At 34.5% G+C, this 13,812-nt stretch overlaps 1 protein-coding gene across 3 annotated transcripts in view; it reads left to right on the top strand.

The window, feature by feature from the left end:
• The window catches only part of TTC7B (tetratricopeptide repeat domain 7B), a 141,507-nt gene that overhangs the window by 25,822 nt on the left and 101,873 nt on the right, over window positions 1-13,812 (top strand). For all 3 annotated transcript variants that reach the window (XM_030484706.2, XM_030484707.1, XM_030484708.1), the window contains exons 4-5: window positions 6,086-6,216; window positions 8,324-8,445. In XM_030484706.2, the coding sequence (XP_030340566.1) occupies window positions 6,086-6,216; window positions 8,324-8,445 (253 nt within the window). The remainder of the gene's footprint in view (window positions 1-6,085; window positions 6,217-8,323; window positions 8,446-13,812) is intronic.

The raw sequence follows: 13,812 nt of genomic DNA on the forward strand, positions 1-13,812 counted from the left end.
TGGAGCCCGGTCTTTTTTCCTCAGAGATGCTTGTAGGAACAATCCTGACAATTTACAGCAAAATACTTTAAATTCCATAGTTAACCCATCTCCTTTCTCCTGAGAGAACAGCTTCTTTGATGTCCACTCCACATACTGGTGTGTAGCTCTTCTGCTCTGGGGAGGGTTCATGTGAGAGAGATTCAGTCACTCCAGCACTGAGTTAATTATCCGTCCTATTTGCACCTTTTATCTCTAGTTTGAACTTTTTCAGTGCCTCTAGAAGGTGCTTGTCTTTCAAACGACTATATTGTAAAGCAAGAATTGGCTGGCATATGGTTCTTAAGAAATAAATGCACATGTGAAAATACTGATCTCTTTAATTAAAAATATTATTAAAGTCTATTGTAGACTTCATAAAATACAAAGATTTGAATGCCATCACATTTAGAAGAAAAGTGCAACCAATTGTTTCTTGTTATTCCAAGAAATCACAAAATATTGTTAGGTTTTGTTTTGTTTTATTTTTTTACTTTGAGAAACTTCAAGACACTTAGAAGCACTAACATAACTATGGCATTAGAAAAGCCCTACTAGTGAAATGACATTGCAATATGAGCATACGCAATAAAATGCTGTCTTCAACTCTGGAAAGTTATGTTTATGTTGCTCTGGGTGTCATCTAGAATGGAATTTAATTTTCTCTAAGTAGTCTGTTTAAAAGAGTGGCTAGTCAGAGCTGCTTCCCTTAAATTCAAGTATGCTGAGAGAGGGGGGCATTGACCTTCTTTCTGATGCCTTTTCAGGAAAGTCAATTGGGTTTGAAACTAGCCATAGAGGAGATCCTGCCTCCTGACAGCTGTGGGAGACCTTTTTCCCTGTGTCTTGGCATGGGGGGATGGGCAATCCAAGGTACCTGAAAAATCAGAGAAATTGTTAGTGTTTCCTTAGCTTGTCTAAAGAAATAGTAGGAATTGCCTAACACAGTGCATCTGCAGTAACTGTGGAAGTAAGTAGTAGTTCATTATAAATGTATTTCCCTACTCTCCATTCTTACTTTTCCTCCTTTCTGTTATAATAATTACTTTACAAACACCTGTAGGGAATTGAAGAGCATTCATGCTTTGCTTTCTAAAAAAATTCTCTGGAAGCAAATCACAATCTTTGAGGACTTCTAGAAATAGGTCCTTCCTTTCAGTGAGATTAGCAGTGTTTGTTCTAAGCTCAGAAATAAAGTGTGGGAGTTCTTTGATAGCAGTAACTCAGATTGTTTCAGTTCCTCTTTTGAAATCACTAATGTTTGCCATCGTCCGTGTAATTGTTTGTTCTAAATATATAAGCTAAATAGAAAGTTTTTTTTAAAGGAGTTGAAAGGGGGGTTTTTTGTCTGTTTCTAGCTTGGAACACTTACCAATGTTGCTTTGCATATTGTATAGGGAAGAAAAACTGCTGTTGTACTCAAACATTTGTCCATTTAAGGAAAACAGGAAGCAAACCCAGAAATCTTTATCTATGGATGCAACTGTTTCTTTCTTGCAAAAGCATTTTTCTTATACTTAAGTATAAAATAGTCTTTCACTGTTTTTCCTCTGTCCTTTGACATGTCTACAGAAAACAGTAGATAAACCATGGGTCCATTGTTATTTGTGGTCTCTAAAATTTATACAGACAAAATACTGGCTGGCATAATGGAAAATCCTCAGATATACAATGCAGTAAATGTGACAGAGTTTTCTCAGCCTTGTGTGGGTTTTTTATTTGTTTGTTTTGGGTTTTATTTGTTTGTTTTTAATGGTCTCAGTAGTGGTCTGGGTGGTAGAAATACTTGGCAAAGATCTGAACTGTGCTGTGGATTCCCTTTTGACGTTAATTTTTGTTTTACTCTGTCTAATGAAATGGGAGTGTCAGTTAATCGGTTTTCCTACAGAACATTTAAGTCCGCCTTTTTTTTTTAAAGTAGTTTGTAGGTGAAAAGTAATCACTTGCATTGTCCTTAACATAAAAATAATACGAATAAGCAAATATATTGATGGGGACTTCTTAAAAACTGTTTGTTTATTACTTGTTCTTACTGAGTCCTTTTTTTGGGTAGCGGTCACTCTATGCATATGTGGTGGTAGGGCTGGTGTGCTCTTGTATTTGTAAAAAATTAAATCATTTACTTGGCATAAACTTGGCCAATGATCTGAGGCGATAGACGTGAGAATGCCACTTGGAATAAGTGATAAAACCACCTACTGTTTGCTTTTTGAATCTTTTACAAAATATGGATAATTTATAAAGTTTTTTAAGTTTAAAGAAAACCTTGCAAGTTATCATGTAATTTAAATATGAGGCATACTCTTTTCTTGTCCAAATACTGTTTGTTGCTGTTTTGCTCTTCTGACAACTTACTTTGCAAAACATGTGAGCTTAACTAGTGCAGACTCGTATTCATTTCACTGCTTCTCACTTTCTTTTCCCCTCAGGAGTCAGCTTGCTTGATATCAGGACTAGATATGTATGAGATAAGTGTCTTCCCAAAATAAAACTGACCCACTTTGTTGGAAGCTTTTACTTGAAGGTGATTTTTACTGGAAAGACTTAAACTTAAAAGCCATGAATGTCAAAGTCATCATATCAATTGATCTGATATTCATGAATGCAGAATAAAATAAAATAACCAGTAAAAGTTAAACAAGCCAACAGCTATGCCCTTTACAACAAATGCAATAGTATTTTGTAGCATGTACCTCTTTTCCAAATATCTCAGGGCAGTTTATAAACAGTTGAAGAAATTCTTGCCCTTTTGAGGGAGAATAGCAGAGATTCCTGCCTGGCAGGTGTGGGAACAAGCACAAAGGAGAGACCTGACTTGGCTGAATATATGAAAAAGCCCTCAGCAGATAGTTCAGGGTGATTTGTATTTCTTTGAAACTCATGTGTTTCTCAGTTCTATATGTTACTATTTGCTTGTTCTTTTGTTTAAGGGCATAATATAATAATCTCTATTTTAATGAACTTTTTATCATCTCTCAGTATTCTTATGAAGAAGGGGGCAGTATATTATGTGGTTGTCATTGTTATGTTGCTACTTATATCTATTTAAAATTAAATAATACTTTGATGTACTTTAATACATTATTTCTTAAATTTAATCTGTATTTAAGAAAAAAATTAAACAAGTAGTCTGGAGAAATTCTAGTTTTAACTTGTTACAGAAATCATAATTTATTCAGGGGTTTTCTTCTAATTGATATGTTTTTGTTTTTAATACAGTATTGAATTGCAATTATTCCTTCTGTCATCAAAACAAATACGGTGTCCAAACCATCCTGTTAAGTGGTCACCTCAGGATGGTTCTCCAAATGAAATTCCTACTTCAAAGCATTGCATGTTTAAAATGTATATACTTTCCCGGATTGTATCTTAAAGAAAATTCTCAGCTAAAATGAGAGAATGTTCTTATAGTGAGTTTTTCAGATTAAAAAGATTATAGTTGTGGCCATAAAGTATAAAAATAGAAATAATAAATCCAAGTCAATTCTACAAATAGCCAGTTGAGTAATATGTTTCATGTAGTGGAGGATTACTGTGGGGCACTGGCTGTTCATGTCATGGGAGAGAAGGGGTGGGGAGGAGTGATCCGCTTACCGACTATCTGGTGCTTTCAGTCATTTGACGTTTTTGCTGCAGCTCATTTATTGTATTTTATGGCCACCTCTATGTCAGTTTGAAGGTTTTTGTGTAGGACACGGCAAACTTTCTATCCAGCATCAACATTGCATTTAGATCTTATCAGAGGGTCCATTCAAGCCTACTACGGTAGCAGAATTACTGACCTTTTTCTGTAGTTTAATCTTGCTGCTTTGAGGTCTATGATTTACAGTTAGCAAAAAGCCTCTTGGATATTTGCTATTTGACTGAAAAATTAAAAGAAAGCAGATTAGTATAGGCTACTCTAGATTATTTTCAAACATAGTTAATTTTTAGAGATATGGTGGGTGAAACCCGTAACATGTCAGAAAAGTCTGGTGTCTGTGTTTGCTTCGCTTTAGGAATGTGTAGGTTTTTGAAAAGTATATTGGATTTTAGCAGAGCAGTTAGTACTGGAGTCAGGGTTTTGTCTTAACTGGATGTACATCTAGCAAATAGAGCAGTAGAATATATGTTGATTGTACTGGTGAAAGGATGGATTGGAGGGTAAAAGTGGCCAGCAAACTCTGATACAGGCTTAAGGCATCCTCTCAAGCCAGAAATATGGCTCGATGGGTTTTGTTTTTTTTTTTTATACAGATCAATTCTACTTCTACAGGGAGATACTGAAACTTAATAGATGTTTTAAAAGAATCTGGAGGTCATAAATATTGCATAGTTCTGAGCTTATTAATAAACAAACTCCAGGTTCCATGGCTGTGTCTTCCCAAGTTGTTTTAGTAAGAAAACTGATGTAATTCCAATAAAACATACTGTCCCCACCTTACAGTATTGATGGATAGAAATCTTTTTGATAAACTAGACTCCAGATTAGGGTTTTGTACTGCATGGCTTTCTGCAGACATCTGCCCAATATATAACTGTGTTTTGTTGTTGGTTTTGGTTTTAATTGCTCCAGCAATGGATTCTCAAAACCTTGGATGATTAATTGAGAATATATTCATTTAAATTGTGAGTTATATTAAAGTGTGAGCAGTTGAAGGCACTTTAGGATGGTCAAGCTGACAAGCTGGAAGAATGACCTGGAATAAATCTCTTAGGAAAATGTAGAAAGTGCTATACCTCAATACAAATAATTATTCAAATAAATACAAGATGGGGTAACTGATGAGGCAGTTGGCCTGCAGAATATGATCTGGTAATCTGTTACAGATCATAAACAGAAGAGAATGTTTTACTAATATGTAAGGGAAGGCACTGAAGTTCTCCTGATTTGCATTTTCATTTGTATTTTTAAGTATCCTATATCAAAATAAGGAATCTTCTCTGCTCAATGCTATTGAGACCTTGACTGGAGCTGTCAGTTTTGGCACAGTTAGTCAAGAGAGAGGTAACCAGTTAGAGAGTGTCTGGAGGAGATAAAAGTTATTACCTGTCAAGGAATGAAGCATGAAAAGAGAAATAAGGGAGAATTGACATTCTTTGCTGTAAGCATGACTGTCTCTCTCTAGATAAACATTGGAAAAAATGTTTTGTAACGAAAGGAATAATCTCTCTGTGAAGAAGGAGTAATTAATCTGGGGAGGGAGATCTAGACATTGGGAGAAAATACTAATTGTGAGAGTAGTTGAGCTCTGCAATAATTTGCATAGGAAGGCCAAAGCCTCCCTGTCATCTGAGGCTTTTAAGAACTGGTTAGACAAATGTCTGGGGTTGGTTGATTCCTTGGTCAGAAAAATGGATTAGTGTTCTTCAGGTGCTTTGCGGCTGTTTTCTCTAATTATCTTGGAAATAACTGTAATAGAAATGGCTTGTGTAGAAGATAGCATAGATGAGTAAGAGTTGTTGGGTTTTTATTTTAGACAAGCAAAGACTTTTTTTTTTTCTTTTTTTCAAAGTACTAGATAATGTATTTGGATAAGTCCTGAGAGGAAAAGACTTCTGTGCCTTGATGAGAGCGAGCTAGCTACCTCTTGAAAAATTTAAATACAAAAATTACACTTCCTAACCACTTACTTTTTTTGAAAATGTATTTGTTTCTATAGGTGCTTTTACCTTGCACAGGTACTAAGTTTAATATTGCCTTGAGTGCCTTTCTTCACCCTGCCTTGTTTTCGATGATCACTCTGGAAAAGTGAAGAGGTATTCAGTAGTTTAAAACTGGAATAGAAAGACACTAGGGTTTTTTGTGGTAGACCTTTTAAAATGTCTTTTAAATCAAAATCACTTAAAACAATGCTACTTCTGGTTTTATAATGATTAAGGAGAGTCACTGTTAGGTATGTGTTTCTTAATGTCTGTATCAGAGGACCATACCTTCAAGATTTTGGTAATTTTTCTTTTTAATTTGTTTCTTCTCCTGAACAAAGGGTCTTAGCCTGTATTGTTTTTTAGGTGTATTGTTATATGACATTATTTTTTAACACTTCATTTGAAATTTTGTTTATTTATTTATTCTCTCCCTGCCCAGGTCTCTGTCTTGAGAAGCTGCCAATTTCTTCTTCAGCCAGCAACCTCCATGTGGACCGTGAACAGGAAATTATTACATGCTATGAGAAGGCGGGGGATATTGCTCTTCTGTACCTTCAGGAGATAGAAAGGGTAAGCTGGGATGATTTGCTTAATTGAAGAATTGTGTGGCTCATTTTTCACTGATGTGGTGTTATGAGTATTTTGGTAACTCAACTAAGAGACATCTGATATGGTTTGTCTTAGGACTTCAGTGCACATTTACAATTGGACAATAAATTAGTGTGCCTTAATGGCTATCTGGTAGCTGTCCTTCTGAATGTTCTTTCATTCTGACCTCTTAGAAAATAGCGCTAGTAGTCTAAAAAGGGACAGAGCTTCTCTGAACTACCATGTATATTCAAGATGCTCATCTGCGGCCTCTTCTTACCCTGTGGTAGTTCATTTATGAACATGGGATTATGATGTCTTTCAAGTGCACATGTTAGAATATGTACATTGTATGCATATACTAACTAGCTTTTCAGATAATTCTTAAAAAGAATTGAGTTCAAAATGAAGCTACAAAGACTGAAAATTGATCTTGTTGTTTATTTGGAACCAATAATTTAACTGTTTTTAAATCGTCTTTGTAAAACTACTTGGCAGTAAAATTCTGAAATAACATTGTACCTATCAGCAAGACACTTAAGGTATTGTTGGTGTGTCCAGAATAGCGTCTGAAAGTATGTTTGCTTCAACTAATAGGCCAAATCCTGTGACAATGAAAAAATCATCAGATATGATAGCCAGATAAACATATGATTTTAAAACATAGACGAACTTCAGATAAATCTTCATAGTTTTATAAATTGGATCAGGACAGTGTTCTTGGACTTGATGGCCTATTTTTCACTCTACCTCATTAATACATTACTCACTGTATGTATGAAACTACAGATACAGTTAAAATCAGAGGTACTAGATATGTAAGAGATCTGTTTTTTGTTGATGAAAGCTTATATATCTGGGCTTCATAATGTAAGACAAAATACAACTTATAGCTCTGCAGAATATTAGGCAAGTTACTGTTTTCTCTTTTCCTCCCATTTTCTAAGTTATGGATTATGAATTACGGAAATTTCAGGTTAGGCTCTTTATTTGTAAAGAGCATAATGCTCTGTGATTTAAAAGCTTCAGGCTTTATCTGAATTTAAAGGGATACATAGGCTCTTTTATTTCCTCCTCTTTTTTTCATTTACACCATTAACCTTGTCTTCTGTTTCTTAGCACTTAGGAGTGGTAAGCTTTAAGTGTTATAAATGCCTCTTTTTTTTTTTAATTTTCTTTTTTAAGAAAAGAAAATTTGTGGTACCCTTTGTTTCTAGGAGTTACATACTATTGCATTTTATTCAGGCTTTGAGATATGTCTGGATAAAATACAATACACTTGGGCCTCTATTCTTTGGCTTGTGAATACTATTAGAATTGAAGCAAGCTAGCAATATCAATCTGACCCTCTTTTAACACACCTATTGCTTATAAGACCCAGGCTTGTCTTTTGGCAGTTGTCTTTGAAGGGGTTATTGGAATCGGTTAGGGGGACACAAGCAAAAGGAAGAGGAAAGAAAACCTTGATAAGATGGGGTAAGAAAAGTAATTCACAGTGCTTTTTAAATAGAGAAACATTTTTTATTTTCTGAGTGTTTTTTGCTTTGGGCTTTTTGTTTGTCTTGTTACTGTCTTTTAGTGGCTGGTAGGCTATGTATGGTGAATATGATGGCAAATGAAAGCTGATAGCTCTCCATTTTGAGAGCATTTTTAAAGTTAGTGTTATACAAATTATTTCTATCACTCCGGAGATCACTTTTAACCTTCTTACTGCTTTCTGCAGCAGTCTTTGTTTACCTAACAGGGGTTTAGATTTTGAGAACCATTACCTCCTGCTGCTGATTACAGTTGCAAATATGCCATTTCATATACCTCTTTTGTATACCATTCCTCACAAAAGATTCTGAGGAATTATTGTAAAATTTTCCTTAGTAGCATTTCTCCTTGGTCAAAAAATTACCTTTAAGGGTATAGCCAAGAGCAAAAAGATTTATATTTCTGTGGGAATGGAGGTAAGGATAGAGATATTCTACTAGCCAGCATCTACAAATGAAAAAGATTTCCCCAACATTAAATATTAGCTCTGTGTAAAAGTCCACAAAACTTGATTTTTTTTTTTCTAAATAATTTTTTGTGTGTGTTCCCTTAGGTAATTAATGCCAATATACAAAACAGAAGCCCTAAACCAGGGCCCACTACACATGAACAAGAACTTGGTTTTTTCCTGGAGACAGGACTTCAAAGAGCACATGTTTTATATTTCAAGAATGGGTAAGATTTGATTCTCCTTTTTGTGTGTTTGCTTTTCTGTTTAGGTTTTGTATTTGTGATCTAATTGGCATCATAATTTTTAGCAATTGTGGATTGGCCTCTTTTTAACAAAGTGGTATCATTTTAATTGAAATATTAAGGCTGCCCATATTATATTTACTTACATGTTGTAAAATCATTTCTCCAAAGTATATTAAACAAAGTATTTTATATTTTTACTCATTAAATGTGAGAACTAAAAATACCATAAAGTTTATCTGTTTGAGATTTCTTTTACTTTATTGCTGGACACTGTTAGAAAGTGATTGACAACATATTAAAACTCTTTATTTTTATAATTTTGATTTTTGTAATTTTTTTCCAAATCTCTTCAGTTGTCACTTATTTTAACATTATGCTGCAGGATAAATGTGCATGAAGATCAACAGTATGTATACAAGTATACAATTTCGTTTGTACCTGCTCTATAGTTCCTTTTAGATTCTGCATGGGAGATCCTTTATAGTTTATTTTGAGTAAGGCTTCCCTTAAAAGCCTAAAAATAAATTCAGATATCACAGAAAATGAAAAAAGAATACAACTCTCAGTTTTTAAGAGCTTCAAAGCTTGGCACAAGTGGGTTTTAAGTACATTTCTGACATTTGTTGTTGAAATGACATAGTTTAAGAATTTGTTTAGAGGGCTTCTCATTTCACTGGGAAAACAGAAATTGGTTGAAATATTGGAATTCTTGATAAGACTACTCTTTTGACCAAAAATATCTCTTATCCTTTCAAATACATAAACAGGACGTGAAAGGAAATGGTGCAGTGTCTGTAAAGAGTTCGAGATTTCAGTGTACTGATGGTGGGGTCACAAAAGGCTATGCAAGTTTGCAAACTGTTCAGGGTTTTCAGCATGGAAATGATCACTAAGCCTTTGAAATCTCATTCTTAAAGGAGTAGGTAGCACTGCAATAACACATGATCTTGAGAGTTACATTTTAGTTCTGTTTTCATCATTTAATTGCAGGAGGAATGGAATGTTCTGAAAGTTGATTTTTTTCATTTACCAGAGCTAAAAATAAAATTTCTATTTTCATGCCTGCACAAAAGATAAATAAAATATACTTACTGAAATAATCCCAGTGGCAATCATGGTTAAGAATAAGCTAAAAATTCCACATTTTGAAGAATTTTGATTGGAGGCCAGGAATGGAAATGGTCCATTTAATCTCACATATTGTGTGTAAAAGCAATCAGCAGTAGACAGAGCAGATTAAGATTAGTTGAGAAAACAAAACCCAACCGCACAAAAAAGTCATGCTGTGGGTTATTAAGGAACATCCAACCTAGGTTTTTCCTAAACCATATCAGTTGGTCTGGTGTGAACTTTGAAAGGTTGATTCTATTCCATGTATACTTTAATCCTTCACAAAGGAGCTGTTGGTTTTCTTGTTAACTTTTACATAAGCATATGATCTTTTTTGCAGTCTTTAGTACAATGGTCACTTGCGATTTACAAGCTAATTACACATTACATATTTAATTTTCAATTTCTTCTTCCAGTTTCATTGGCCAGTGCTACTCTTCTTGAGGTATGAGAGGAAGTGAGCTGTTAGGAAAAATAGCTTTGTGCCAATTGTTATTTTACATATTCCTGCCATTATATCCTTTCTTTTCCTTTCTTAATTTAGAACCAACCCCAATTCTTTCAAGATTTCCTAATAGGGTCATTGTTCCAGGCTGCAAATTATGTTGGTGCTTTTGTGGGTCTTTATTTATTTATTTAAGTTTTAACTTGAATTCACCAGAACTGAACAGAAGTTTAAACATATAGCGTGCTTTTTAATACATTTAGGGATGCTTTGCTTGGGTTTTAAATTTGTCATCTCTCCTGATATTAGGTTTATAGAAATTAGATTCAAGATCTTTCCATTAAGCTTTGTAACATACTTCAAGTTTGAACGTAATCTAAAATTGTAAAGATCTTATGAACATTTTCAAGGAAAGGAAATGTAGCTAGCTTTAATATAGGCACTTTGGAAAGGGAAATATGTATTTTAAATAAACTTTATTTTTCAGTTGAAGCTGTAGATATTAAAAGTGCTTCAGTCCTGTGGAGGAGGCAAGGAATCACCAGAGTTTAACTGCTTGTGAGTGATGGGAGAGAAGGGGAAGAGGAAAAGTGTGCCTCTCTGTTTTTACAGGCAGACTAAATCTGCTATTGATAGTGCAATGCAAAAAAAAAAAAAAAAGACTCAGTAGTCTGAATGGAAGAATGTTATTTTAGTGCTCTATCAAAACACAAATCTGAAGTTAATGTTTTATTGCAAAATGCACAGAATTTTAGTAAAGACTCAAACTATATACCCATTTTTCACTTGGGAGAAGAGGAACATTTCAGCTTGGAAATGTGTAACAAAAAAGTTGAGGAAGCTGTTCTAAAAGTAGGGTTTATGTGCTTTTTAAAAACCATTCTGAAGTATGTAACTAAATGTCTTTCAGGCTGATTAAGCAACTTCTATTTAGTTTAGTAGCTGCTTTGTTAACTTCATATTGAAGGAGTTCGAAGTCCTGATGTTGTTCCAAGAAAAACCATGAGCACGGGAACTTTGACATTAGTAGTTTAAGATAGCTATTTTCAAATAAAATGCCCCTAAGAGAGAAAGGATGGCCACTTATGTACCCAGTAATTCTTCTCTCCTAGTATTTGCTTTCTATCCATGTTATGAGACAAGTAGGTTTTTGATTTTGAGGTAGTAGTGGTCAGAAAGATACTGGAAGTGTATGCTCCTAAAGTAAAAGAGCTTTCTCGTTGAAGTCTGAAATAAGGTGGCCGTCATGTGAAAACCAGACTTAGCTAGCTTTCAGAGCTCTTGTTTGTGTCTTCTCCTGTATTTCACACCCTCTCCAAGGATATTGCTCTGTCAGAGTTCAGGATCCAGATTGCAATTTGGTCTCATCTCCATCATGGTTCACATGCTGAGTCAAAACCTGACAAACCCAGATCAGATCTGTACTCCTCGTGGTGCCATTAGCTCTTCTCACACAACTGCAGTGAAGCAAGACTTTCACAGGCTTCTCCAGAAGAGAAGACGTTTCTTAGAGACAGTCTTTTTCCCCAGTAGAAAATTAACCCCTTAAGCCCCAAATCTAAATAAAAAACCTCAACCATTTTTTCTGCATATAATTGATTTTTATTGTCGTACAAAATGTTTGACAAGCACAACAAAAAAAACCCAAGCTCTTTAGTTACTCGCATATAGGACTTGTCTATGCAGAAGTTGTTTCTTTTACCTGTGGTTTTTTTTCCACCATAGCATACGTAGGAATAGCATAGGAATATAGCTCTTATGTTAGTAAGTAAGGGAGAGTGGATAGAAACCAATCTATTAAGTGCTTCTGTTGCATGTATATACTGATACAGTGCTCACAGCTGGAGATTTTACAGTGATGAAATCCAGAAGAGAAGGATTTATGTAAATGTGTGACAAATGTACATCAAGACTGTATGACCAGTTGTCCACTGTATTAGAATACTCATCACTCTCTGAATCTGTTGAGATCTTGTTGCACATTCTACATCAGTCCCAAAACAAGTTGGTTATTAAGTAAAGAATAGAAAATAAGATGAAATTCAAAAAAATTGAAATCCTACAAAGTATCACATTCTTTATATGTGAGATATCACTGCTGTGTTGGAAAGTTAACAAAATTACTTCTGTTGCAGTTTTCAAAACAACTTTGTCTTGGAGATAACTGCTTTCATGTTTGTGTGCTTAGGAAACTAAGGCAGAATACATTCAAGATAGAGACAAAAATCACTATTTTCCAATTGCTAACAAAAACGAGTTTGCAAAGAATACTTTAATATCTGTCATATCAGATTCTTTCCTCGTCCTTATTTGAGATACCATTCTTACTCTGTTAGTATTCATTGAAAAAACAGAATACATTTGAATGTGTGGGGAAGTTATTATTTCCTCAGATACTCAGATAAAATCATCCATTGAGAATGCTTTTTCTTTCAATACTTGTTTTGTTTATTGCTCAGAATTGTGTCTTATTTTCAAGAGTTTAAAACACGATTGCATTATGAAGTTATAGATAAAAAATCTGGCAGTTTCACATGGAGGACTAAGGTGGATATAAACACAAAGGAATCACTTTTATTCAAAATCATCACAAATAACTTTTGTAACAATTAGATATACAAAGCATGCTGAAAGAGTAATGTTAGTATCTGAGTAGATGTTGAATTTTGATAATTTCAGTAATTTGCAGTTGGAATTCTGACTCTAGCTCACTTTTTTCAAGAAGATAACTCAGAGGGTTTTAGCCCATTGTCATGGTTTAAGCCTGAACCCAGGATACCCATGTACTACAAGTCTTGCTGACTGTGGTTGTTGCTCACATTTGCAAGCTTCAAATTCAAGGTTTTGTTTTTCTGTTGTGTTGTGATGGTCAACAAACAAAATTATATTGGATTCTTAAGTTGGGGAAGGAACATTTTGTGTACTTCCCCTGCTCCCCTCAAAACGCTTTCTTTACTGCTGTATTTAATGCTCTTGTTTTTATTTTCTACTCTGGTTTTGATATTGGTCTGAAGAACACTGGTTCACGTGCCAGGTATCACATGACATGGCTATGCCTGAAGTTTTTATTTTTTTATCTTTTCTTCTTTTTGTTCCTTCCTTGCAACTTGTAAGATACGGATTCATAGGATCTCACAGGTTGAAAGAGACTCTGAGGGGCCATCGGGGCCAAACCCCTGCTCAAAATGTGGCTGGTGTACAGCAGCTTGCTCAAGGCCTTGGCCAGTTTTTATGTGTGCTGCCAAAGATGGAATTTCAAATTCTGATGAAGTTTGGGACTTAAGTGTTTTGCGAATGATATTCATGAGATATATCATCTGAATGTGAGCTCAGGTGATTAATTAGGCAACAACTAATTAAGTCTTTTGAGTTTCTTTCTGTTAATACTGATTTTAGTCTAAAGGGCTGTTAGTTGTTGCTGTATGATAGCTATTTTCACCAAGAAAAAGATTTTGTTCTATGATTGTAGTATGTGTCCATTTCTGTTAAAGCTTTAGTAATAGTTTAACATGGAGCTTTTCAGTATTTTGAATTACTCATTAATAATTACATTGGTTCTTTTTTCATATTGAAATCATGTTTTTGAAGTGATTAAAAATGATGGAAGCTGCCAGTTTTAACTGCAAAAATGTTAACTGACCCTATTATTAACTTCAAAAGGAGGAAACTAGCAGGTAGGAGAACTAATTGGTGCTAGATTTCTTTATGGTAGTAGTAGAAAGAGATTTACTAAGCCTTAAAGTAAGTTTGCTAAGGAAATACTGTATGTGTTTTGATCACAGCAGTGATAA

This window comes from Strigops habroptila, chromosome 4 (assembly GCF_004027225.2).
Source record: "Strigops habroptila isolate Jane chromosome 4, bStrHab1.2.pri, whole genome shotgun sequence".
In the NCBI taxonomy this organism is placed as follows: domain Eukaryota; kingdom Metazoa; phylum Chordata; class Aves; order Psittaciformes; family Psittacidae; genus Strigops; species Strigops habroptila.